Source organism: Oppia nitens, unplaced genomic scaffold (assembly GCF_028296485.1).
Source record: "Oppia nitens isolate AA-2021 unplaced genomic scaffold, nextdenovo-longstitch-racon4-pilon3 scaffold6_pilon_pilon_pilon, whole genome shotgun sequence".
NCBI classification, from domain to species: Eukaryota; Metazoa; Arthropoda; class Arachnida; order Sarcoptiformes; family Oppiidae; genus Oppia; species Oppia nitens.
The window spans coordinates 2,882,305-2,909,530 of NW_026533250.1; the positions used below are offsets into that span (position 1 = coordinate 2,882,305).

A 27,226-nucleotide genomic window follows, 5' to 3' on the forward strand; every position below is an offset into this window, starting at 1 on the left:
TATTAGTAATACCTTTACATTACTATAACAACCCTATCGTATAATAGTATGAAATGAGAGAATCGCCTGAATATACAAAACATTGACTTTTTTCTAATTAATTTGATTTACAAATAAAATGCTAATTAATTGATTGAATAATTTATAGTTAAATTGATATTTATTTAGTAATGTTAATGTGATTAATGTTAGTTTAGTATAATTATCATACAATTTGTTTTGATAATCAATTCAAATACTATATGACATTAACTGTATATTCAATGCAAATCTATATTTCTATTAATATATGAATGTCTAGAAAGTGATGGACTTTACGGCAAATTTCAATGCAATTCAATGTCAGTGTTATTAGAGAACAATGTATTGAATGTATCGTTAAATTAGTGGTTCATATACTGTGTTGTGTTGTGTTGTGTTGTGTTCGACACAATCACACAATCATTACGTCACTCATTGCTTATCCAACAGTATTTGAGATGACGTGTTGAGCACTACTTTGTTTAGATGTAACACAAGTATGCCATCCATAGTGTGACCAATGGGTCTACATTTGACACATTGGTATCGGTATATGAATATTGGTCGACACTGACTGTCCATACGATGTCCGATACGATGACCGATCAGTTGGTCACCCGAAATGATGGTCACATTTGACGGCAATGTGTGTGTGAAATGAGGTTATGTATGAATACATAGTTATTGTGAGCGCATGCGTATGAGTGTTGAGGCAGTTCTACTGTGACCTCGATTTCAATACTGACAGTGAGTTTGCTTTGATATCTCATAACTAGAATTCGATTCGATTTAATAACATCTCTATTACTGAATAATAATAATAATAATAAAAATATTTTGTTTGAAAACAAGTGTTGAAACGAGTAATGCTTTTGACTATTGAATTGATGTTTGTTTTATCGAATCGAATGATTGCTTTAATTAATTGATTCATACATTCATTGAATTATTATTTTGATATCTCTTTAATGTTTTGATTGTTTTGTTGTAACGATTGTCACATTTGACGAGTGATAGTGTTGTCGCACACGACTCGTGCTATACATTGAAAGTACAGTGCGTTTGACTAAAGCAGTCAATACTGAGTTGTATTGCATTGCATTGCATTCAAAGACAGCAATCATAAGCCGATAGTGAAGACAACAGTAGACAACTGGAGCTGATTGTCATCATTTGGTATTCAAACTGATCTCTAGTTGTCGATAGGGTGAGTGTCCAAACCTGTTGAAGGTGTGGACCGATATCTATGAGCGTCAAGACGGCTCAGTTCAAAGGTCAACGATATTCCTCTGGTGTAGAGCTGGACAATGAGTGGCCATTGATATGCAGTCCGGCATCGATGGCCATGGATTCGCAATTTTATGAACAGTCGTCACCAATAAAGCCACACAACAAGTGTTCATCGCCTCAACACTTCCCTCAAAGCGGTCGCCAATCGGGTGAACTATCACTTGAGCTGAGGGCAGACCTGACTGCACCTGAGCTGACCTTTGATCACATGTCGATCCAACAGTTTATTGCTAACGAAATCAATTCCAATACCAATACATCTCTGGAAGATTCGGTTTCCATATTTTCAGCGCTTCTTAACGATAAACAGTCACAAAGTCGTAACATTTCTAGCGATCAAAACCCACAACACAGACAACAACACACGCGACCAGAACTGGCTGATCATAACAGTACAAACACTTACGGCCAACAATCGGCTCACACTTCACACACACATCATTCAGACCCATATTCAATGCAACAACAATCAGCTGTTGGACCCGACGGCTACCCATTAGAGACATCAGCAGTGGTCAAACAAGAACCTGTTGATCCAGAAGTAGACTTTTCCAGCAGTTGCAGTCAGAATTCAGGTTATTCGGGAGGCAGCTATTCGGCCCATTACGACAATCGAGACCATACTATGAACGGCAACGATGAGAGTCCTATGTCTTTGGTTCACTTCACCGGCAATGATATGCCTTCCCATAAAAGCAAAAAGAAAAATGTCGACAAAGCATCCGATGAATATAAGAAGAGACGCGAGAGGAACAACATTGCTGTTCGTAAGAGTCGCGAAAAGGCAAAGGTTAGGTCCAGAGAGACGGAAAAGAAGGTCTCAGAGTTGGCCCGAGAGAACGATTCACTCCGAAAGAAAGTAGATATGCTTTCCAAAGAACTCAATGTTCTTAAGTCGTTACTAACCAACGTTGGAGTTCCCGCTGAAAGTGTCGACAGCGAGATAGCTAAAGGCCTCCAAATGGATGGTCACTCCACCACTCCTTATGGTTCATCCATGTAATCGTTGTTTTGATTTTTGAGTTGTATTTTATTATAATTATTTTGTTTTCAAGTTTTTGTTTTTAGTTTTTAATTAATCATTTAATTTCATTAATTCATCGAAAAAATATATTTATATGTCATATATTGACTAAATTAGAGCCACATTATGACACACCTCATTCTAGACTATCAATATATAACATATTTATATATATAAGAGAGAAATTATATTTATATAATATATAAATTGATAAAATATAAGCTATTTTCAATACTAATTGTAATTTTGATCAGAGAAAACAAAAGTGAAAGTGTGTATAAAAAGTTGTTTAACGAGTGGTAACAGATAAGCCTTTTTTAAAAAGCTAAATACATAAGAAAAGTTAGATATAAACGTAACATTATATACTGTTTTAATACCAGTGCCTAAATATTTTATGATACAAAATATTTGAGGCTTTCTCCTCATTACTTGTGCTCACAATCGAGTTATTAATTTTAATTATTATATAACTTATACTGTAATTATCTGTTTATTTAATGAATTGTTGATATAATTAAAATTATTATTATTTAATATTAAGCGACTTATTCTTATAGCTATACTCTTTATGATATAGTTTTAAAGGAAGGTGTGATTGTTAATAATGAAATATTTTGTGATTTTTAAGACTGTATTTTGTTAGCAAAATGATATCTAATATACTATCAATAATTTAAGTATAAATATAATTATACTGTTAATTGTAAGCCATTTACGGCACATTCAATCAATTATATGATAAAACAAGTTGTCCTCTCATTTCAAATTATTTTTTGTTTTAAATTGAGTTTTTATTTAACATATTATCGCTTAATATATTATATTTGATGTAAATTATAATTAAATGCCTCATAAGATAAGATTATATATATATTTATATATATTATAAATTATTGTCACATTCATAGATGTAATTATCAATATTTTTAATATACTGTATTCAGTTGTAATTGTTATTATTTTAAGTGATTTTATTATTGAATGGCATTTTTGTGCTGAAAACTAATGATATTAACTGATATGTGATTAATGGCTGTTGGATTTGATTATAACTATAATTATTACTATTATATTAAAAGTTTTACATATCATCTAAAATATATATATATATTATATAATTTAAACTGAAAAACAAAGACAATATATTTGCTGTTGTAGTCAATGAATAATATATTTATATAAAAAACATTACAAAATGTGATCATCTATTCGGTGCTCTTCTATAATATAATATATATTTTGTTTAATATATAACGACTCTAATTATAACTTTAATGATTAAAAGTTTACAATCGATTAAAATAAATATTGTATGATTTTAACAGTAATTTTTGTTAACAAATCAGTTTTATAACTAATGAAAAAATGTTTATATAAATGATATATTGTATAATTATAACGATGTTTTGTTTTAAATATTATATTATTATGTTTACTTTAATGGGTCTCTTCACTATTCATTACAAACCAAAATAATTTATTATAAACTTTTTGAATAAAATATGCGATTATTGGTCGCACACTTTATAATTAAATGATAATTGTTTTAAATGCTGTTATACTGTATATGTTATGGATATTTTAAATAAGAAAATAAAACTCATTATCATTATATTTATAATATATATATAAGTTATTTATTTTTATTTTTAAATAATTTAGTCGAAATAATGATAATTAACGAAAATTGTATAAATTTCAATCTCATTCATATCACATAAACGTATTATTTTTCAAAAAGGAGTCAACAATCAACAAAACTGCGGCTAATTGTTACATAACAGGTGGATAGCAATAAAAGTTAATATAATATATATACAGTATATATATATACACTATTATATACACTAATTATAAGTGTTTATTATACAGTATTCACAACTGTAGTATACATTTATTTAGTTAGATATATAATATGATTGGTGTTTACAACTAAAACATTGCTATAAACAGAATAACAGAATTAGTTTCCCAAATGTTTTTTGAGAGTCAGTTATGGTCTTATAAAACATGTTTTACAACAAATGAAACGCTATTTTTATACATATATTTTGATTTCTTTGAATTTGTGATCAAATATCATACAGTAAATTGAATATAAATGGTTTGTTTATTACAAACCAGTGTTGGCAGAGACAAATTGTTTGTATAATACAAAGCGTATTATACTGTATAATACAATGTATAATACATGACCATTTGGCTTACAAATAAAATTAAGCGCCACCTACTGCTAAAAAATTGATATAAGAAAAGTAAACCATGTTTAATAATAAATTATAAAATTATTATTATTTTTTTTTAATTTAATTTTGAATTATTTCATTATTAATATAGTAGAAACAAGAATTATAATAATAATAATGCATTTTCTAGTAATTATATTTTTACTAAATATTTTTAATTAATTTTTTTTAACATAATATATATTATTTTTTTAATTTGTATAATACATTATATAATACTGTATTATAAAAAGTCAAAATTCAAAACCTTGTATTTTTCCAACTCTGTTACAAACAGTTATTGAAATAGTAATCCATTTTCCATGTGATTGATTAGTATCTGCTATAATGTCAGTTAATTGAATGATATTTAACTCGATATTTATTAAACAATTTGTTTATTAAAATAAATAATCAACTTTGAAATAAACCAATAAAATATATACAAATATTTGGCATAATTTATTAAAAAATAGCCTTTTTATAGATAAAGAGCGCCTTTCAGCTATGTTTTATGAAAATCAAGTTCATAGAGAAAGAAAGGGAAACATTAAAAACATTTTATTAAAAATTACTGATTTTCTTATTCAAAGGCATACATAAATATTTTATATATTTTTTCATTATTTAGATAATTGCTGTACAACTGTAACCCACTTATCGTATATTAAGTCTATATATCGTATACTACAACTATGGCTGTATATCATATACATAGTATAATATATGTATTTAATATATTTATAAAATGTATTTTATTTAATGTAGTCTCTAATATACGCTATATATCATACTAAATTTCAAATAATAATACTAATAACAATAATACTGTAATTACATATATACTATAGTTTTTAATGCACAATACATTTCAAATATATAGTACATTAATATTTATATAAAATTAAATTCATATTCAAAAAATTCTAACATTAAAAAAACAATTTTTTTTTGTCTATTATTTTATTTTAAAAAAAAATTATAACTATTATTATAATTCAAACTTTATTTGTGTTATAACTTGACTTTGTTCTTATAAAAACATAATTTTTAGTCTTTAAATGGAAATCAATGTTTATAGCAATAAAAAATAGTATTTATTAATTACACTATCATTTAAAGGCTGAGTATGTTTTAAATATCAAGCATTCACAGTAAAACCCATGACATTCAAAAAATATCAGTTTTTATGATTTTATTTTGTTATCAGTATTTATAGTACTTTTGTTATTATTAATTACTATATTTTTAATATTATAGATAACAAAAATATAAATTAATTTCAGTTAAGTCTTAATGATTATTATTTTCTACTTTCAAACTATGGGACAAAATTGTATAAAATCATAAAATAGTCATAATTTTCATTTTTGATTATTAACTCAAATAAGTCAACTCTTTCCTGAAAAATCGTAATTTTTATTATCTTAAAACTGGATTCACTTTATTTTCTTAAATTTCCTTTTATTTATAATACAGTATACATTTTACCGACAATTTTACATTATTTTATTTTTATAAAATAATTATTATTGAAAAAATAATGTATTGTAATCAAAAGTGTTTGTATAATAATGATAAATGTTAATATAATGCTTTTAAATATTATTTTATATCTTAGTAACAGAGATATGATTGAATTTTAATTAATTACAAATATTTCATACACTATTTGTTAATGATATATTAAAAGATCTATAAATTACATATAATTGAGGCATCTTATTGCCAAAATATAATTAATTATATTTTCTTAACAATTATATTTAAATACATATAATTGAAAGAAATGTATTAAATATATCATGTTTTGCTAAAAAATCAAATGAATTGCAATTTTGAATGGTAATCATTAAATTGTGATAATCAAGGTCTCTATTATTCTCTATTATAATTTATACTAATAAACAAAAATTTTATTTTTACTGAAATTGTATTAAATATATACTGAATACTTCTATTTTTGTACAAAACTATAATTTATTAAATTTGGTGTATAATAAACATAATTAGAGGTAAATAAGCGTACAATTTGAAATGCCGTCTAATTTTCAATGAAATCAATTTTTCATTTAAATTATTTTTTGTTTGTAAATAAAATAAATATTATATACATATGGACAGTAATTTGAGATCAAAGTCTAACATTAATATTACATTAAAAATAATTGCTAACATTCACCATTAAAATGGATAACTATATAAATAATATTTAATTGTTAATTAATATTTTATAAAATGCTGTAAGTAATTGTAAGTAAATACTAAATTCAAGCAAAAAAATAATTGTTTAATAATATTGTATAAAATTATCTATATCTTTAAAAATTTAAAAATAATTTTTTAAAAATGTTATCTTGTTGATAAAAGTATTTTGAAAACATGTTAATCTTTATTAATTAAGATAAATGTTATTTTAATCAATGTCTAAAAATTTATTTTAAATTTTTTTTATAATAATATTGTAAATATAATATATTTTATTATAATAATTTATGTTTATTAAAATAAAATTTTTATTCTATTGTAAAATACTACAATGAAATTTATATTATATTATTTTAACATTAATTGTTTAATTAAATAATTAAATCATTCATAAATTTTAATTGTAAATAATAATACAATAGACAAACTTAATGATTATATAATTAATTATAATATTATATTTAATACAATGTATACATTTTATAAGTTAATAATAATTACATAAAATTAGAGGACAATCTCTCACTCTTTACGAAAAAAAATAAAATATTTTCAAAATAGAAAATTTTAATTTAATTTAAGCAATAATAAAATGTTTATAAATTAATATTCAATTGAATTGAGTGAAAGCAAAAGTTAAAAATACTATTTACGGTCTATTTTTTCAATAAATACAATACAATAGTTCATTATTGAAATTATTATTATATTTATATTTATTGTTATTTTTATATAGTAATTAAATGGCAAAGAAATAAAATAAACATAAAGTATTTTATATATTGTGTGTAAAAGCCATTGTCAATGATAGGGAAAGTATTTTCTGAAACAATTTTTTTGAGGTTTTGTTCAAAATGGGGTCAAAGTATTAATTACACGACAAGAATATACTATTTATTATATAAGCGAGTCTTGAAAACGGTGTACAAAAAAGAGGGGAAAATAAGAATAAAATTAGAGTATTTTTAATAGTTATTCAAATATTTTATCTTTAAATTATCAGTTTTGCAATTATATTATAGTTTATAAATTGTATTTAATAATAATACAGTATATAGTAAATAATAATAATTTTTAGAAAGTGGTAAATCAACAATTTTTGTTGTTATATTTAATTTAGTGTATAATTTTTATCTTTATATATAAATATTGAGCATATATTGAATATTTAGTTATAAATATTAAGTATATTTTACATTAGAATATACACACTCTGTATATTGAATCACAATCTTTGTTCATTTTTAGTCTCTTGTGAAGTCTCACACTCACTCACTCACTCACTCACTCACTCACTCACTCACTCACTCACTCACTCACTCACTCACTCACTCACTCACTCACTCACTCACTCACTCACTCACTCACTCACTCACTCACTCACTCACTCACTCACTCACTCACTCACTCACTCACTCACTCACTCACTCACTCACTCACTCACTCACTCACTCACTCACTCACAAGTTTTTACTCTTTAAAAAGCAATAATATTGGCAAAACATGTTATTTTAATTTCATTACTGGTTTCTCATATAATCTGAAATTTTTGTTTAAAATGAAAAAGCAATGAAAAGAGTGATCCCTTTCTGGAGTTGTTGTAGAAGAGGTTTATGGGCCACGAGAGCAATGGCGCATAAAGAGGACAACCATTTGATTACTAGTGAAAGTGTTGGCATTGACTGAACACCAATACAACAAACACTACACTACTATCATAATTCTCATTCAGTTTTTAGTGAAAACAACTCGTGTTTTGTGCTCTTATTTAGGGCTTAACAACATCTTTATATAATATAAGTCACCCTTTTTTGCATACTATCCAACATTAAATGTTCTGTAAATATATACAACTAAACAAAAATCTCTTTTAAACTACATCTACATTAGTTTGTACTTAATTTAATGCATTTTTATCACTATTTATCTATCTATTTATCATCTCTCTTACTTTCTCTATTACTTTCTCTATTACTTTCTCTATTACTCTCTCTCTCTCTCTCTCTCTCTCTCTCTCTCTCTCTTCTCTCTCACTGCTATTTTAAATAAAACGTTTGTATTGTTAATATTAAGTGTACTACAATTTTACATTAAAAAAATTATCTAACGCTTACTAATTTTAAATGTTTAACATTTAATAAATATTTTTTATAATTTCTAAGAAAATAAAAAATATTCACATAATGAACAAAACGGAGTGCAATATATTTTACCACAATATATAAATTATATATATATTTGTTTGGAAAATATAGTATAAATGATATTATATATCATATAATTTATAAATCAAATGATAAACAAAATGTATAGATTTGTTGTTCAATTATTATATTAATACTTTATTATTGTATATTCAATACCATTAGAATTGGTAGTCATAGACACAGTAAATCTCAAACTTAATTCAAGCCGTGTTTATACTACTATTTGATATGTTATCTCATTATATACACTACATGTACTTACAGTATAATTATGTTTAGTTGAATTATAAGTATATAATTTTACAATACTAAATATTAATATCAAATATAATATTATTTGATATTTTACATCAATACTATGTGAATATGTTTTTATTTTATGATTTGATTGCTTGAAATAATTATAAATTTAAAAACAATTTTTTTTTTATTAAAACACATGACTTATTTAAAAATAATATATAGTATATATACACTTAAAACATTAAAATGTTTTTTTATTAAAATACACATATTTAAAGAAATTAAGATAAAATTTTTGTTTAAATTTATTATAATAAAATTAATGTTGAGATTCATTTAGTTGATTGAAGTAAAAAAGAGAAAACTTATTGAAAATCATTTGTGACCTATAAATGACTTTTATATGGTTATGGCTATTACTATCAAAATATTTTACAATAATTAAAGTGGGAAACAGCACTAAGACTAACCTCTTTATCAAATAGGTTAGACTTAAGGGGTCTAAGATTTTTTATAATGATTTCAATCTTTTATGTATACATTAAAATTAGTATTTCAAGGTTTTAGCAATTTTTTTTGTTAACTCTCTCTCTCTCTCTCTCTTAAACACACACACACACACACACACACTCCACTCTTTCTCTTTTTGAAAAAATCATTTTTTATTATTTATTCAATTATCTGATAATTAAGTATTTTCACTAAATATTTATTCAAGATTTTTAGTTCAATTTTTATTTTTAAGTATTTAAATATTTATTATTAAAACCGCAGATTCTCATTCACATACAAATGTTTTTTTTATAATTAATATGTTGTACACCACTATCTTTAATAACTTAATTGAAAAAAAATTATTTACAATTTTTTGTACAAATGTTTGCATCTTTTGTAAAATGAGAGAAACTTTTTAAAATATATTTAATTTTTTCCTTATCACAGAACTGATAGCTTACTCGATAAAACATTAATTTATTTATAATCATATTTTATTTTATATGTCAATTTACAAACAATAAGTAAACAAATGTTTTAATCTAATTTTTATTTCAATGTTAAAGTCAAGTCATATTTAAAAAATAAGTCATTTTTTGTTGTTTTTACAAATTTTTTAAATAATTTATTACCAATATTTATAGTATTTATATAATTAGTTTAATTGACATAAAATATATATAATTGATTACTTAAAATATTTTTTAATTACAAATTTGACAAAAAAAAATATTTAGTATAGTTTAATATTGTTTATAAAATTATATTTAGTACATAAATATATATCATAAAAACAATAAAAAATAATTTATGTTTAGCAATACAAATATATAACATTGAAATCAACGAACTATAGATTTTATAATATATTTAATTTTACATAATTTTTATTAAAAATTTAATTATTAGATTAAAAAAATAAATTCTATTAAAAATAATTAATTTTTACATTGTTTTGTTTTTTTATTAATTATTTTTATGTTATTACATTAATATTAAACTTTAAAATTGATGGCAATTATTAATGACAATATGCAATATTTTTGCGACAAAGTCTAAATCAGAGATTATATCAAAACTTTTTACAACTTTATTAACAGTTGGTTAACAATATTTTTGATTATTTTTCTCTTTCTCTATTAAATAATAAAACGTAATGAAAAACTTAATGAAATCACTTTTACTGTTTATACAATAATTGTGATCAATAGTTATTAGTTGTGATAATTATCTTAAATTGATACCCAAAACACTCGAGTGTTTGTAAGTTTTGTATATTTGACTTATATTTTATATTTAACACTCGATTTTAAAAATTTATAAATATTTTATTATTATAAATATATTTATATATTTTAATTTAATCAATATTTTAAAGTAGTAAAATCTTTTAATGTAAGATAACATAAAGTAAATGATAGTAATAGTAAAATACGTAGGAATATCATGAGAGAAAGATCCAATAAATTATATAAAATGTAATATAAAATTAAGATCTCATTCAATCAAATACTAAATAATTTATGTCTATTTATTTAGGAATAATAATAATAAATTTTATTTAAAAATATTTAAATATTTGTGTACTGATAATATAATAGAATGATGTGAAAATATAGTTATAACAAATATTTTTATTAAATATTTTAAATACTATAATATGTAAATAAAATAAACAGTTTTAACTTAATTTTTAAAGTATTACCCTTATTAATGAGCTACCGAACCATACCTTATAGTCTATAAGCTATCAAAAAGATATAATCGGTTAGTTTGGACATTAGGTTTAGTCAATAAGGCGTAATGAATTTGTATAGTTTAAATTAAATAGCTTTAATTAATTAATTAAATAGACAGATATAGTAAATTAATGGAATATAAAAATATATCATATATATTAAAATATCGCTAAAAATATACTTTATAAATATAACACGAATTACCATTTATAATGTTTTTATATATTTAATAAATTGTAATCAATAATAAAAATAATTTCAATGACATTTAATAGCTGATATTGATGAAATAAATGCGAAACTATTATTATTGCGAAACAGATATCTAGTATAATAATGGTTATCTAAATATTTAATAAAATATTTTCGCATTGTAATTTGAATTTATTTTACAACAAATTATTATATAATAAATAATAATAATATCAAGTAAGCAAATTTTATATTTATTAAAAAATAAGAAATATTTACTTATAATGTTTTACTATAAATCAGAAAATACCAATTTTTAATTTGTAATGAAATCTTTTAATATTTTATAAAAATTATATTATGTTATGAAAGTGAAAATTATTTAAATTATTTTTTCTTATTAAGCACTTTATTATATTTTTAAAAAATCTGTCGTAAATATTATTTATAAAATTTAATTATGTTGATATTTTTTTATTTATTTTATTATATAATTTTAATAATAAAAATAATTCAAATCATTATATTTTCTTTTTAAATGAATCAATATATTGATATTATGGCATAAAAAACAAGTAATTTTCGATAAACTATGTTTTCACCGGAATATACCTGTGTGTAGCACAGGTAGTAATGTTACCGTTGTATTGTATTTTTAAATATCACTTTTAGAGTATTACTGTAGTATTATTAACAATTTTTTTATTAATCTTATATTGATGTTAAATTTAGTTGCATATAATTGAGTTAACTTACAATAATATCAAAAACTATATTTTTAACAATTTCATTTAATGTCAATTTTTTACATAGTTTTTGGTCTTAAATATCAATTATATTATATAATTTATATGTGATTTTTTAGGAATTTGATGGGAAAACCCTTTTTATATTAATGTATAATAACTTAAATTTGAAGGCTTTTAATAATACCGTCAGTAGTGACGCAAACCAATAACAGAAAGATTAACACAAAACATGTTTATAACAAATAAACTTTTAAAAATCATAATGTATTTGTATTTTTAATGTTATTTAATTGTTTTTACCATGAAGTAAAATAGATGAAAATTTACTGGAAACTTTACTTAAATATATTATAAAATTCAAAATGCACACTAAGCTATATACCTTATTATTTAGTTATTTTAATTTTTATGATTTAAAACATAGTTTAAAAATAAAAAACAGATATATAATTTAAGTTATATACCTGTTTATATAAAATTATATAAAATTTTAACATGTGCATTAATTAATTATTTTGTTTTAATATTATTATACTGTATCTACAAAAACATCTAAAATAATAACAAATATTTTGGTTTATAAAAATGTTAAACTATGTCACTGATGTCTATCACACATGTAATTATTAATCAATTATTATATTATGATAAATTCAACAATAAAATAATTTATATAAACATCAATTATTATTAGTTTTAAATTCTGTATATTACTTATCTAATAAATTGCAAATTAATTTTTATTAAATAATTTAAAATTAAAAAAAAATTATTTTAATATTTTTCATACACAGAAATAAAACAATATTTATTTTAGATTGTTTTTATTTTCAATAGTAATATTTCATAAATTAGGCTATAAATTAGTTTATTATAAATAAATTCACATATTATTTATTGTGTTGTTTTAAAAAAATGATAGTTAATAAATATAAAAAACTATAAATATATTAAAGTTATAAATAGTATTGTTTTACTACAATAATAATAAACAATCTTATTATTTATATTTGTATACATATTTGTACAGTCAATTAAATAAATTAGTTAATGTAATTATTATTATTATATTTAATTTTATTTTTAAAGTAATAAATATTTTATTTAAATAAAATATATAATAAAATAATTTAATAGTATTATTAGTATATAATTATTGAACAATATAAATAAAAATAATTTAATATGTTATTGTTATTAAATTTATTGTTATTGTATTTATTATATTAGATTTTTAAATGTGTCAAATCTTATAAATTTGCAAATTAAAAAAAATAATTACATATTAATTCAGTCTATATTTAAGTAATTAAGTTTTATTTTATTAATATTATATATATTATAAATTTACACATAAAGCAAATAAAAGTAAAATTTATTAAAATCTAGTTATACCATATATTAACAACAACAATTTGTGATCATCACATGTGGTATTAATTTTTAATTAATATATTAATTAATTAATTATTTAATTAAAATCTTTTATTTTAAAATTTTAATGAATTTAACTCAGATTTAATCATTTTTTTGAGACCATATTATAAATATTTAGTTGAAATCCTTGAAATCAAACGACAAACCATTAAAACAACTTTATTTTGCCTCAAATTTTGCTGCATTTTCCTTATCATTTGCAACACAATTACAAATACATATAATATATATATATTTTGTATTTTAATAACAATTATAATTAATATTTACAACTTTATTTAAGATTATACTAAAATATTGTCTAAAATACTTTTAAGTTCTCATATATGTTATTTAAAATAGTGAATATTAATATATAATTAATCAATAATAAAGTTTGTATTTGATGATTTTGGATATAATTTCTATAAATTACATAATTATAATCAAGTTAAATGATTTTTGAATAAATTTGTAAAAGTTTAAACAAATGTGTTTCTAAATTAAATAAAAATATATCATATATATATATATATATATATATATATACATATGGATTACCGGAGGCATAGCTATCATCTATAAAAAAAATTTGCATAACATAAAAGACATTATTAATACAATGAATTGACATTTTATACAATTTAAAAATGTTTTTAATGCTAATTGTAATGTTATTTATTATTGTTATATAATATTCAAACAATGATATAATGAGTCATTCAAAATGCATTTGTTTAGTAAAATGAATGTCTCATTAAATTTCAAGATCTTTATCATTCAAATTGGGGTTAATCTCAAACACATTCACTTTCATACAAAAAAAGCAAAACAAATCCTATATTTATTATAAACTATTATAAATTATTATAAAAATCAATATATATATATATATATATCAAATATAAAATTTTATTATAGTATATAATATGTGATTAAAAAAATAAACTAAACATATTTTTATACTTCTTAAAAGTTTATAATTGAAAACATTTTTAACTAAATATACTAATTTGTATTTTAAAAATAAAAAATTAATTGTCTTAATATGTTTATTGCTAGTTAAAAGCATTGTATTAATATATTTAAATTACAAATTATAATAATACAATTACAATACTATCAATCAATAAACTTATACAATAATTATTACAATGTCTACTGTAATCAGGGTTTTAAGAAAATAAATGCCTGCCCTGGCAATGCCCAAATAGATGCCATAAATGCCTGGCATTTTGGGCATCTATTTTATTTGCCTGCCAATTTAAATTGCTAAAAAGCAACTGTATTTATAAAAATAATGTAATTTAGTGTTTTAACGTGTTAATTAAATTTACAATTAATTTACTTATTTCCAATTATATTACCTTTTAATTAAAGGTATACAAAACAAAAATACATGCAAATATATTATAAAAACAATGTTTTATAAATTAATTAATAATATAAAATTAAAATAATAGGTGTCACCACATGAAAATAGATGCCCAGGGCATGGCAGAGGCAGGGAAGGCATTTGGCAAAATTGGCATCTATTGTTTATGCCTGCCATTTTTAAAACCCTGACTGTAATACAGTACTACTCTATAATATGTTGATTCAGTTTAAATATAATAATAAATAATAACTTATAAGACATTTATTATAAGTTTATTAGCAAAACATATTATAAAAGTTTAATTAAAAAAAATATTAAATATTAATAATGTTAATAATGTTAATACAAATTACTTGAAGTCATATTTGGCGCTAATTTTACAATAATTTATATTAAATTTTGTATTAATAAAAACAAGTGAAATGATTGCAACAAATGTTTCGTTATTTATGTGAAAAATAACTTAAAATTTGTTATTAAATATTGAAAAACGTTTCAAAAGATTGTCTCTTATTTGATGATCAAATCAAACGATTAATTGGTCTCATATTGTAATCAATATCGACATCAGTCATGTCATCGACGATCATAAAAGCTGTTCCATTGGTATCACCGAAGACGACATTAATACGTGTGAAGCGAAGGGCAGACGAGGAGAGGACAGTTGCGGCCAAACGGTGCAGATTTGTCGGAACCACTCAATCGGTTGAAGATAAAGATATTTACAGTTTGTTGTCGTCCACTAAAACACTGACACAAACTGTTTCACAGACGGAAACAAACCTAAAGATCTTTGATTACGACGAGATTTTCTCAACAAAGATCACACAATCCAATGAAAGTCTGTTTTCTTTATTTAGGAAATTGTTGTCTAAAAAAATTTTAACTAATTTTCTTTATATCTTTAATTGTTTTTATAGTCATCACATGCAATGGACAGCCATTAGATATCGTCGACAGTAGTGATAATCAAAGTGATCAATATTTGTATGATATATATGTCTATGAAAATGATGACAATCTTGAAACCGAAGAGCTTTGGAAAGACTATAGGGATTCAGACAATGATTCAAACGATGAAGACTATGCCTATAATGACTATCCGGATGAGTATGAAGTACCTGAGGATGCGATCGATTACTATGAATACAGAGACTGTGATGACAAAGATAATGATTCAGATCTGGGTTTTGGTTTACATATTACTAGTAATTCATCTGATTATGAATTAGATGACGAAAACGTTGATCCATTTGAAGCATATCGACAAAGAAATAGACATTATTGTGAAAGTGATAATCGAGATGAAGATGGAGACAATGAAGACAATGATGAAGATTATTGAAACGATTTTATTAATTATTTATTAAAAAGTTCATTGAATTGTTAATATTATTTGTATTAAATATTTTATCCATAAAAATCAATATCAGTTGTTTTTAATAGTTATGAATATGTATAGTATTGCCGTAATCTTTATTTAAACTAAACAATGTCTAATAAAATATTTAATTATATATATATATATATCAGTATATTGCAAAATTACAACAATTGCTATAACAATACAAATAATAATTAAATTTTTCATTACCCTAATTACAATTACTTAAATTTATCATTATTATGATAATTATGAAAATTGAAAATATAATTTCATTACCAGTAGTTAAGAAATTGAAAGATGACTTCAAAATTTATAAATTGGTAGATAATTACACGATTGCATAAATTAATAGTTTTTAGTTAAATTGTTAAACCAGTTATTAATAATTAGTACAATTATCTATTTACTTTAATATAGTAAATACACAGAGACATTATAGAGTACGTACAATATTAATACATTTTCAATATTAGTAATAGATTTATAATGATTTTTAATCAATTTTATTAAACCTTAATATTAAATTTTATATACTTTATAAAGTACTACAATATGTTTGAATGCTAAATGTTTTAACAAATAAAAAGATTATTATTATTAGTTAACTAAGTTTATTAATGATATACTGTAAACATTTATAACATTACAAATGTATTAATTAGATAATTCTATTTATTTATAGGAACTTGTAATTTAATTACAAATATATTTAGATTTTGTGAAAATTATATAAATTAATCATAAAAATTATTTAACCAGTATTTTAATAATAACCAATATTATAATATATTTTTATTGTATACAATACATAAAAATAGTATTATTTATAAAGCACTTATTTAGTAATACTATGATATTAAATAATGCATTAACAGTAATATTTATTTATTATACAGTAATTATAAAATATTGTAACATTTATATAAATATTAATTATAATAAGTATAAATATAATGTTTATATAACAATAACTATTACCGTAATTGTAAAGCACATTTTTAAAGTGGCTAAACTTTAAAGTTTAATAAATCAATTAATAAATATAAATAATATATCGTAATTTATAATTGATGCGTTTTGATAAAAGGCATGAGTTAAGCTCAATTATTGACTAAATTAATTAAAACAATTAAAAATTTTCTCCTAATAGATGTAACAGTAACTAAAATTGTAATAATTTCGTTATTTTTATTTGATTATAAATATATTCAATCAAATAACTAACTCTGTATTTAAATAGCTTTTGATTTATTGCCAGAATAATAAAGTTTTCGATGAAATTAAATATTTTTAAGTAACAATTTGTATAAAAATTGATTAAAATATAAATAATAGATTAATAATTTTTATTTTATATACTAAAATAATAACAAATTTATATTATATTTTATATTCTATCTAATTAATATTTAATCAATATCATAATAGTAATTTTTTTAATTCATTTTAATAAATGTTATCTAAAATGAAATCTTAAACATCATATCATACAAATAGTTATAAATTTTTAAATATACTTAATAGAGATAAAATTTGAGGCACATGTATGTGTGGTCAATGTTTCAGCTAATAAAGTGTAATTATGCTTATAAATTATATACTAATTAGCAATTAGTTATTAATAACAATGATAATAAAGTTAATCTAATTATATAATCATTTTTCTAACAAAAGACTAGAGTATTTCATCCAATTTTCTTTAAGAAAAATTTATAAATATATATAAAATTTTCAATTCAATGAATGGTCCAAAATATTTGAAAATAATTATTATCCCTGAAGTCTGTACTATTCAGACATAATATAACAATTTCTTATTAATTGTTATTTCAATTAATAAATTCAATAATGATTTTTTAAATATGAGAGGAACTTTGCCTATTAATAAAATTAATTAACAAAACAAGTAATATTTATGACAATAAATTATCCAAAATATTGTATATAATTGAAAACTGTAATCAATTGAATTAAACTCTAGAAAATATTTAATTACTTAATTAAGTGGTCCTCTAATTAGTTAATAAATAGTCATCAATGAGAAGGAATGACTTTTTGTTCGTCAATATTGAGTGAATTGCTATCAATGTTTGAATGTAATCCCTTTTGAGCCCATTTAAGGTCATCGGATCGGGGTTTGCAACCCGTCATCACCTCAACAATCACCTCCAGTGTCGACCAAAAGTGTAGTTTCTCTAATGGAAAGTTGAGCCAACCGGTCGTTATGCAAAAGTATGTTTCGTGAGGAGAGATATGATGTATTCGATGATGTTTTCGGGGAAGGATTATATGCATGTCCTACACAACTATATGTTAATTACAATATATTGTCAATTGTTTTACACTTACCTGCAGACAAATTATCCAAACAGGTAACGGACCGTAAATATGTGATAATTGATGTATCTGTAAATATAATCAATAGGTTTAATAATGGCATTCAATGTCATATATGGTGTGCTTTAATATTCAGTCAAAATGCCATTAAACGAAAACATTTAGTACTAATAAACTTTACATACAAAAAGTTCACATTATTTATCTTAAAAAATTGGTTTTAAATGTTCAGTGATCACGAAATTCAGCAATAATTCATCATAAAAAATGTTTTAAAGATTTTTTAGTTTAGTAAAGAAGTTATGCCAACAAAACAGCAAAATTGATACAAAAATATTAAAAAATCTATTGAAAGATAACTTACTTGATTAGTCATAGCGACAAATATTGCCAACAAATAGAGATAACAAATCCAGTTATAGTTTAAATAAATAATTTTATAATCATTTGAACGAAAAAAGTAAAATAAATAGATGAGTCCGGGAATAATAGCCATAAAATTATCACCATTTGTTTCAATGAAGTCGTGTCTTGTAATGGCAGTCGGATCGATGTGATGCTCACGAAATGGGCGGATAAATGCTTTGCCCACTATTGTCATCTCAACCGTACCCCACGTGTCGGCCATCCAATGGACAAAACCACTCAAAAAGTCTGCTGATATTATTCCGCAAACTTAATATAAAAATATATAATTATTATTTAAAAATGTGGTCATCTTTGGTAACCGGCTATCACTTACATGCGGCCAATACTATTGAACACCATTTGGAAGCATCGAAATAATATATCAAATATAGAAAGTCTACTAATATTAGAATTGATGCGATTATAATGCAAATAATTTCTTGATATCGTTTCCCTAAATAAATATAAGATATGAATTCAAATTATAAATGATATAATAGGTATATTTAGTAACAAAAATGTATATTTGATAAAATGTCAAATATTTTATGGGTTGAGTCAAGTCATCAAATTCTCAATCTTAATACTCGTGATATAACTGTCCTTAAGTGTGCCTCTATTTATACAGTATTATCAATTGTATGAATAACTAACATAAAGAGGCATCAAATATACAGAAAATTACTTTTTTATTCATCATTATTATTAAAAATAAAATATAATAATATTTTATGACAACAAGCGAAACACACCCAAAAGTTAGCTATAACTATAAAAACACGATTATTATATACTAAATATATTTTATTTATTTTTTGTTATATTGTACAATATTTTCAATTACATTAAATGCACTAATATAAACATAATTTTTATTTTAAGTTAAATTAATTTCATTAAATATAGATTAAAGCACAATAGATAAATTAATGTATATATACTGTACAGTATAATGAGTATAATATGAGACATTTTTTATGCAGTTATAAAAATATATTAATAAATATAAATTGTTTTTAATTATTAAAACTTTATTTTGCTAAACATATCAGCAACGAAAGCTCTTTAAACTATTAAAAGTGTTAATATTTTATAAGTTGTTTAGTTTATACATAATTTTATTATATAAATATAACATATGATTACTGGCACCAGAATTGGACGCTAAAAAAGTTTTTAGTGTCACTCCAAATATATATAAATATATCTAAATATATTGTAGTCAACATAACTTTACGCATACAGTCTATATGATAGCATATAACTGTATAGAAGTTATAACTATTTTTTAATCCTAAATAATCAGTGAATATGTGAACTAAACATAGATTCTGGCGAAGAGTTGCCACTCCTCACCACTAAAAACTCATTTCTCAAACAAATATACTTTCATTTATTTCATTACATTTTGAAAATATGTGTCATTCATTAAAACTTTAGTTACATTTCCAGAATAGATTTTTTTTATTATATTCATATTTTATATTATTTTTTTAGTTGATATTTTAATCTTTAATTTAGAAATTATATATATTAATATAAAATTTTTGAGTATTGTGGACCATAAATTTGAACATTAAACGACAGTTAATATAACAATAAAAGCAGTATTTATTTACTTTATTATTGTTTGTTATTAATTTAAGACAATTACCAGTAATTGAAAACTTAAATTAACAGAAAACACGATAATTATGCATAAGAAATGAATATTTATTATAATGCAATAAATATATAAATAGTTAAATAGTTATATTACATGCAATAAATATTTCTTTTATTACTAAATATATTAAAATAACAAATTTGAGTATTAATTAATAAAATTAATACTTCTATACTAACTTTATTGGTTAAATAATTAAATAATATTTCCAAAATGTCTATATAAATGTTAATACTGTATATACAGTATATTATATATATATATATATAGCATAATATATAAATTTATATATAATATTGCAATAAATATTAAGTATTGTTTGACAATTTCTATTAAATCAATACTTTCGAAAAATATAATAACAAATATTTATTAAATATTAAAAGATTTATTGTAAAATGTAATTTATTAAAATTATGAATAAATAAAAATACTAAATAATACTAAATAATAAATATATAAATAATAAATATATAAATAATAATAATAATAATAATAATAATAATAATAATAATAATAATAATAATAATAATAATAATAATAATAATAATAATAATAATAATAATAATAATAATAATAATAATAATAATAATAATAATAATAATAATAATAATAATAATAATAATAATAATAATAATAAGAGGAGGCACAGTGGTGTAGTGGTTAGTGTGTAGGGCTATGTAGTGTAATGGAGAGTAAGATCTATAGTTCGAGCCCCGATGTGGTAAAGCAATTTTTCTGAAAAAAAAAATTGTTTTAACTGTGCTTCCCGTCCCTGCCCAACCAACGCTGTTTAGGACGGCCAACTTAAGTAGTATGGGGAAAGCGGGGTGCTAAGTGAGGACGAGTTTCTGCCCGACCCCGGGTATCGGTACTTCGGTATCGGTACCCACCTGGGGGTACCCGCAAGGGTGCCCCCACCCGGGGGTGCCAGTAAAAAGGTGCCCCCACCCCGAAGAGACGTCCGCAAGGATGTCTCTTCACCCTTCGAGTAGTTACTCGTCCTCACACGCAATGGCCACTTTTGTTTCAAAAAATAAAAAAATCCTATTTCAACAAACACATGTTAGTGGTGAGAAATGGGTGGCAATAGACACATGTTAGTGTTGAGCTTATTCTAGGGACTGGGACCCCGTAAAAAGGCCAAAAACAAATATATATATAATTATGATTACACGTAGTCGAAGGAATAACGGGGGGTGTTCGGGAGGTACCCTCTCAAATAAATCCCGCGTTCAGCAGGTAGGCATTGACTGCAGTTCGTTAAGTATGCATCATATCCCACGCAGTGATGTGCTATGCGGGCAAAGCTGTGATGTAATGCGACCGCAGACTAGTCAACAAAATCAGACTAACCTCCAAAATGTTTCAGTTCAAGCTGGTTCTCAGCGACAACTGACCAATTTGGTTGAAAAATCGCAAAAGCGCATGAAATGGACACATGAGATGAATACCTTGATAATGCGCGAATACTACAGATCAACTCGACTCGAAACAAATATGACTGATTACAGAAACCAAATTTACTTAGCATTCAAACAGAAATATCCAGAACTAAATGTAACGGAACAAAGGATTGCAGACCAGCGGCGATTCTTAGCAAAGAATAATAAAATATCCCCAATAGAATTACAAGAAATCAAACAGCAAGTGGCACATGAACTATCATTAAATGAAACAACTGAATTAAATACCACAGTAGAAGTAGTGCCAGAAATGGAAGAGACACCTACAACAACAGATAACAGAATCAATACAAATGATGAAATAAATAGAATAACAGCAGAAAATGAACTAAAAACTTCTTTAGAACAATATAAAGACTTTGAAATAGAACTCAGACCTAAGTTACCAAAAATAAAAAGTGGCGTAAAAACAAGATCTACAATAATAACAATTAATGATATACTTAAAGATTACATCGAAGATAACATGTCGTTGAGCACAATTAATACAATAACATACTGTGCAGCAGTAGCAGTATCGAGACTCTTAGGCTACAAAATACAACACATGTCAACTACAAAACTAAATCAAGAAAATATAATACCTAAATGGCAAAAGCGAATAGAGACACGTATAGAAGGGAAAAGACAAGTAATAGGAAGAATAACGCAAGTGTTAAATGGAAACAAATCAAAAAGACTTAACCAATCATTAAAAGATATATACCGATTATTACAGACAAAACCTGGAAAACCTGAATTTGAAGCTATTATCCGGAATTACAACGACACATTAAAACAAACAGTTCAAGCACTATCACAAAGAATCAGAAGATATAAACAACAAAGCGAAAGACGAAAGCAAAATACAATGTTCTATAATAACGAAAAAATGTTCTATAGAAATCAAAACAAAATAAATTCAAGCAATATTAACCATACACCACAAATAGATGAAATAGAAAACTACTGGAAAGAAATCTGGAGCAACCCAAAGGAATATAAAGAATCTAATTGGATAAATGATATTGAAGATGAAAATAAAGAAATACCACCTATGACTTCAGTAAATATAATTAAAGATGACTTAACCGAAGCCCTCAAGAAATCCCACAATTGGAAAAGCCCAGGACAAGACAAAATACAAAACTTCTGGTACAAACACTTTACAACAGTACATCAACCAATGGCAATAGCAATGGATAAAATAATAAAAACAGGACAAACCGATGACTTCCTCACTTCCGGAATAACATATCTACTCCCAAAAACAGAAAATACATCAGATCCCAGCAAATATAGACCCATCACTTGCCTAACAACAATGTATAAAATCCTAACATCCATAATATCAACAAAAATATATAATCATTTAAGTAACAACAACATAATAGCTGAAGAACAAAAAGGCTGTATAAAACACTCAATGGGCTGTAAAGAGCAATTAACAATAGACAATATTATAACAATAAGAGCTCGTCAAAAACATAGAAATCTTGAAATGGCATACATAGACTATAAGAAAGCATTCGATTCAGTCCCACATAAATGGTTATTAAGAGTGTTAAAACTATATAAAATTGACAACCCACTGATAAACACATTAGAAAATATGATGAAAAAATGGAAAACTAAATTGTGTGTCAATACTAATAATGAAACAAAAATAAGTACAGAAATCAAAATAAATAGAGGAATATTTCAAGGAGATTCACTCAGTCCTCTGTGGTTCTGCTTAGCCATAAACCCACTGTCATCACTACTTAAAAAGCTAAAAGGCGTAAATCTAAAATCAAGTGATACAAAATATAATCTAACACATCTACTATATATGGACGACTTAAAACTATACGCCGAAAAAGAATCTGATTTAAATGCAATGTTAAAAACAACAGAAACTTTCTCCAATGATATAAATATGGAATTTGGATTAGATAAATGTGCTATAATGAAACTGAAAAGAGGAGTCTATTCTGAAAGAAATCAATACGAAACTGAAAATGGATATATAAAGGCACTAGAAAATGGAGATATATATAAGTACTTAGGAATTAAGCAAATGCATAAATCTAAAATGACAGAAGTTAAAGAAGAAATAAAGAAAACATTAAACCAAAGAATAATAAAAATACTAAAATCTCAACTAAACTCAAACAACAAATTCAAAGCAATAAACACTTGGGCTATACCTGTACTGACATACTCGTTCGGAATAATAAAATGGAGTAAAACAGAACTTGAGACAATTGAAAGACATATAAGGCGACAACTTACAATGTTTGGACTACACCACCCTAGAAGTTCTGTAGCACGACTATGTGTTAGTAGAAAACATGGGGGTAGAGGGTTACTAAACATTGTAAGCCTTGAAGCCAAACAGCGAGAATTGCTGAGAAAATACCATCAACAAAAATGCAATGTCTCAGAGCTCCACAAAATAACATCAACACTCGATTACAACTACACACCTCTAAATCTCAGCAATAATGAACATCAAATAGAAATACAAAATGAAAAAGAGAGGATTAACACATGGGCCTCAAAAGAACTTCACGGAAGATACCGGGCAGAACTCAACCAAACACACGTAGACGAAGAAATGTCTACAAAATGGTTGAAGTACGCCGGTCTTCATGGAGAGACAGAGGGGTTCATGATGGCAATACAAGATCGAGTGATTCCGACACGAAACCATCAGAAATACATCCAAAAGCTAAATATACCAACAGACAAGTGCAGGATGTGTCATATGGAGTCCGAAACAATAGAACATATACTAAATGGGTGTAAAGTACTCACAAACACCGAGTACCTAAGCCGTCACAACCAAGTAGCCAAAATCATACATCAGGAATTGGCAATAAGATTCGGACTAATTAAAGAACCATTACCATACTATAGATACGAGCCACAAAGTGTAATGGAAAGCAACAGAGCCAAGCTCTACTGGGATAAAGAAATAAGAACAGATAAAACTGTGGCCCACAACCGCCCAGATATAGTACTAGTAGACAAACATCAAGATAAGGCGTACATAATAGACATAGCGGTCCCACTAACACACAAACTACAGGACACGCATAGTGAGAAACGCCGAAAATATACAGACTTGGCCTATGAGATCAATAAGATGTGGCGCATTAAGAAAGTTGAAATCATACCTATAATCCTGTCATCAATGGCCGTAATACCGAAAAATCTGGCCCTAAGTTTGGAATCACTGGAAATCAGAAAAACTAAGATCTATGAAATGCAAAAAGCAGTGATACTTCAGAGTTGTAGAACAGTAAGAAAAGTACTAGACTTGAGTTGAGTCTAACCAGTCGTGTCTCTGCCACCAAAAGTGGCCGACACAACTGTGATCACACCGGAACAACCGTGATATACAAAAATAATAATAATAATAATAATAATAATAATAATAATAATAATAATAATAATAATAATAATAATAATAATAATAATAAATTCTATGCCAACTAATAATGAGCAGAAGTCACTATTGATAAAATAAATTAAAATCAATTTGGATCAATGTTTTTGTCATTTAGTTATTGTAATACATGAATAATGACAAATCAAAACATAAAACTATATAATCATTGCTAGAATTGATTAAATGTAAGCAATGAATAAATTACCAATTTTATTGTTTTTTCACATACTGTAGCACCGGTACATATAGACGAACCAAATGTCCAGTTTGTTCAAAAATTATTAGTATATATTTAATCAACAATTGTTTTTTTGTTTGGTTTATGTTTAAAAAATGATTTATTAAAAATATATCAAAAAACAAATCAGTAAATTAAAAATAAAATTGAAGAATATTGACTTATATAAAAATAAATGTTATATTTTATACTTATTTATTAAATTATTTTATTAAATGTCATAATTTATTATTATTATAATAAATAGATATAATCTCAATTGTAATTGTATAAACTCAATAATTTATTTATTATTTATAATATATAATATATACAACTGTCAAATTAGTTATCCGTTTCAATTTGAAACTCTATTAAGTAATATATAGTATATTATATATGACTTCAATGTTTATACGAATCATTTAACATGATCATTTTCTCTATGAGTATAATTTATTTAGTATATATACATTAATTTGTTTTGTTTAAATAGTATAGTATATAAATATTTTATTTTTTATAGACTTATTTATTTTATTCAGACATTATATAATATTTTTAAGATATTCAGTTTAAATAAATTATTTGGCAAATCTAGATATCAGTGTTAACAAGTAATATGCTTTAAAAAATATTAGTGAAACACATATTAATATATTCTATCAAATAATTAAAGAATATATTATATATTAATAATATATTTTTATTTGTTATGAATTAATTTTTGTTATAAATAATAAATAAAAAAAAATTAATTGAAAAATAAGTTTAAAAATTGATTTTTAAAAAGCAGAATCAATAGAGAATTTGTTTTGAAAGTCAAGAATATATTATTAAAAAATGATTGAAAGTATTTACCGTTAGTATAAAGTTGTGCCAATTGTTTGGCCCCCACATGATTGGGTCCCCAACGAAATTGTTTGGACTGATTATCATTGAAATCACAATCGGTGTCTTCGGGCATACATTTGTTGCCAATCATGTTATCGTTTATGCTATGGATTGGCCCGAAAGCCATCATAGGGTTGTGCAGTCACTCAATGCTAACTGTGTTTTACTAAACAGTTTCTCTCTCAGAGTGTGTCTCTACTCAACACACAATCCATAACACAAACCAATTGATTGCTCCTTCAGTGC

The 27,226-nt window shown here is 23.8% G+C and overlaps 3 protein-coding genes across 3 annotated transcripts; 2 read left to right on the top strand and 1 right to left on the bottom strand.

Moving 5' to 3' along the window:
• Nucleotides 1–301: 301 nt before the first annotated feature.
• On the top strand, nucleotides 302–2,881 carry LOC128962983 (CCAAT/enhancer-binding protein-like). Its single transcript, XM_054309436.1, has one exon. The coding sequence runs from the start codon at nucleotides 1,268–1,270 to the stop codon at nucleotides 2,312–2,314; it is 1,047 nt and encodes a 348-aa protein (XP_054165411.1). The 5' UTR covers nucleotides 302–1,267; the 3' UTR covers nucleotides 2,315–2,881.
• Nucleotides 2,882–15,645: 12,764 nt separating this feature from the next.
• LOC128962419 (protein PFC0760c-like) lies at nucleotides 15,646–16,676 on the top strand. Its single transcript, XM_054308793.1, has 2 exons — nucleotides 15,646–16,031; nucleotides 16,111–16,676. Exons 1-2 carry the CDS (start codon nucleotides 15,764–15,766, stop codon nucleotides 16,533–16,535), a joined length of 693 nt encoding a protein of 230 aa, XP_054164768.1. The 5' UTR covers nucleotides 15,646–15,763; the 3' UTR covers nucleotides 16,536–16,676.
• Nucleotides 16,677–18,588: 1,912 nt separating this feature from the next.
• LOC128962907 (plasmanylethanolamine desaturase-like) lies at nucleotides 18,589–27,226 on the bottom strand. The gene is made up of 5 exons (XM_054309313.1): nucleotides 26,948–27,226; nucleotides 19,657–19,776; nucleotides 19,279–19,589; nucleotides 18,927–18,983; nucleotides 18,589–18,875 (listed from the first exon to the last, which is right to left on the bottom strand). Exons 1-5 carry the CDS (start codon nucleotides 27,108–27,110, stop codon nucleotides 18,612–18,614), a joined length of 915 nt encoding a protein of 304 aa, XP_054165288.1. The 5' UTR covers nucleotides 27,111–27,226; the 3' UTR covers nucleotides 18,589–18,611.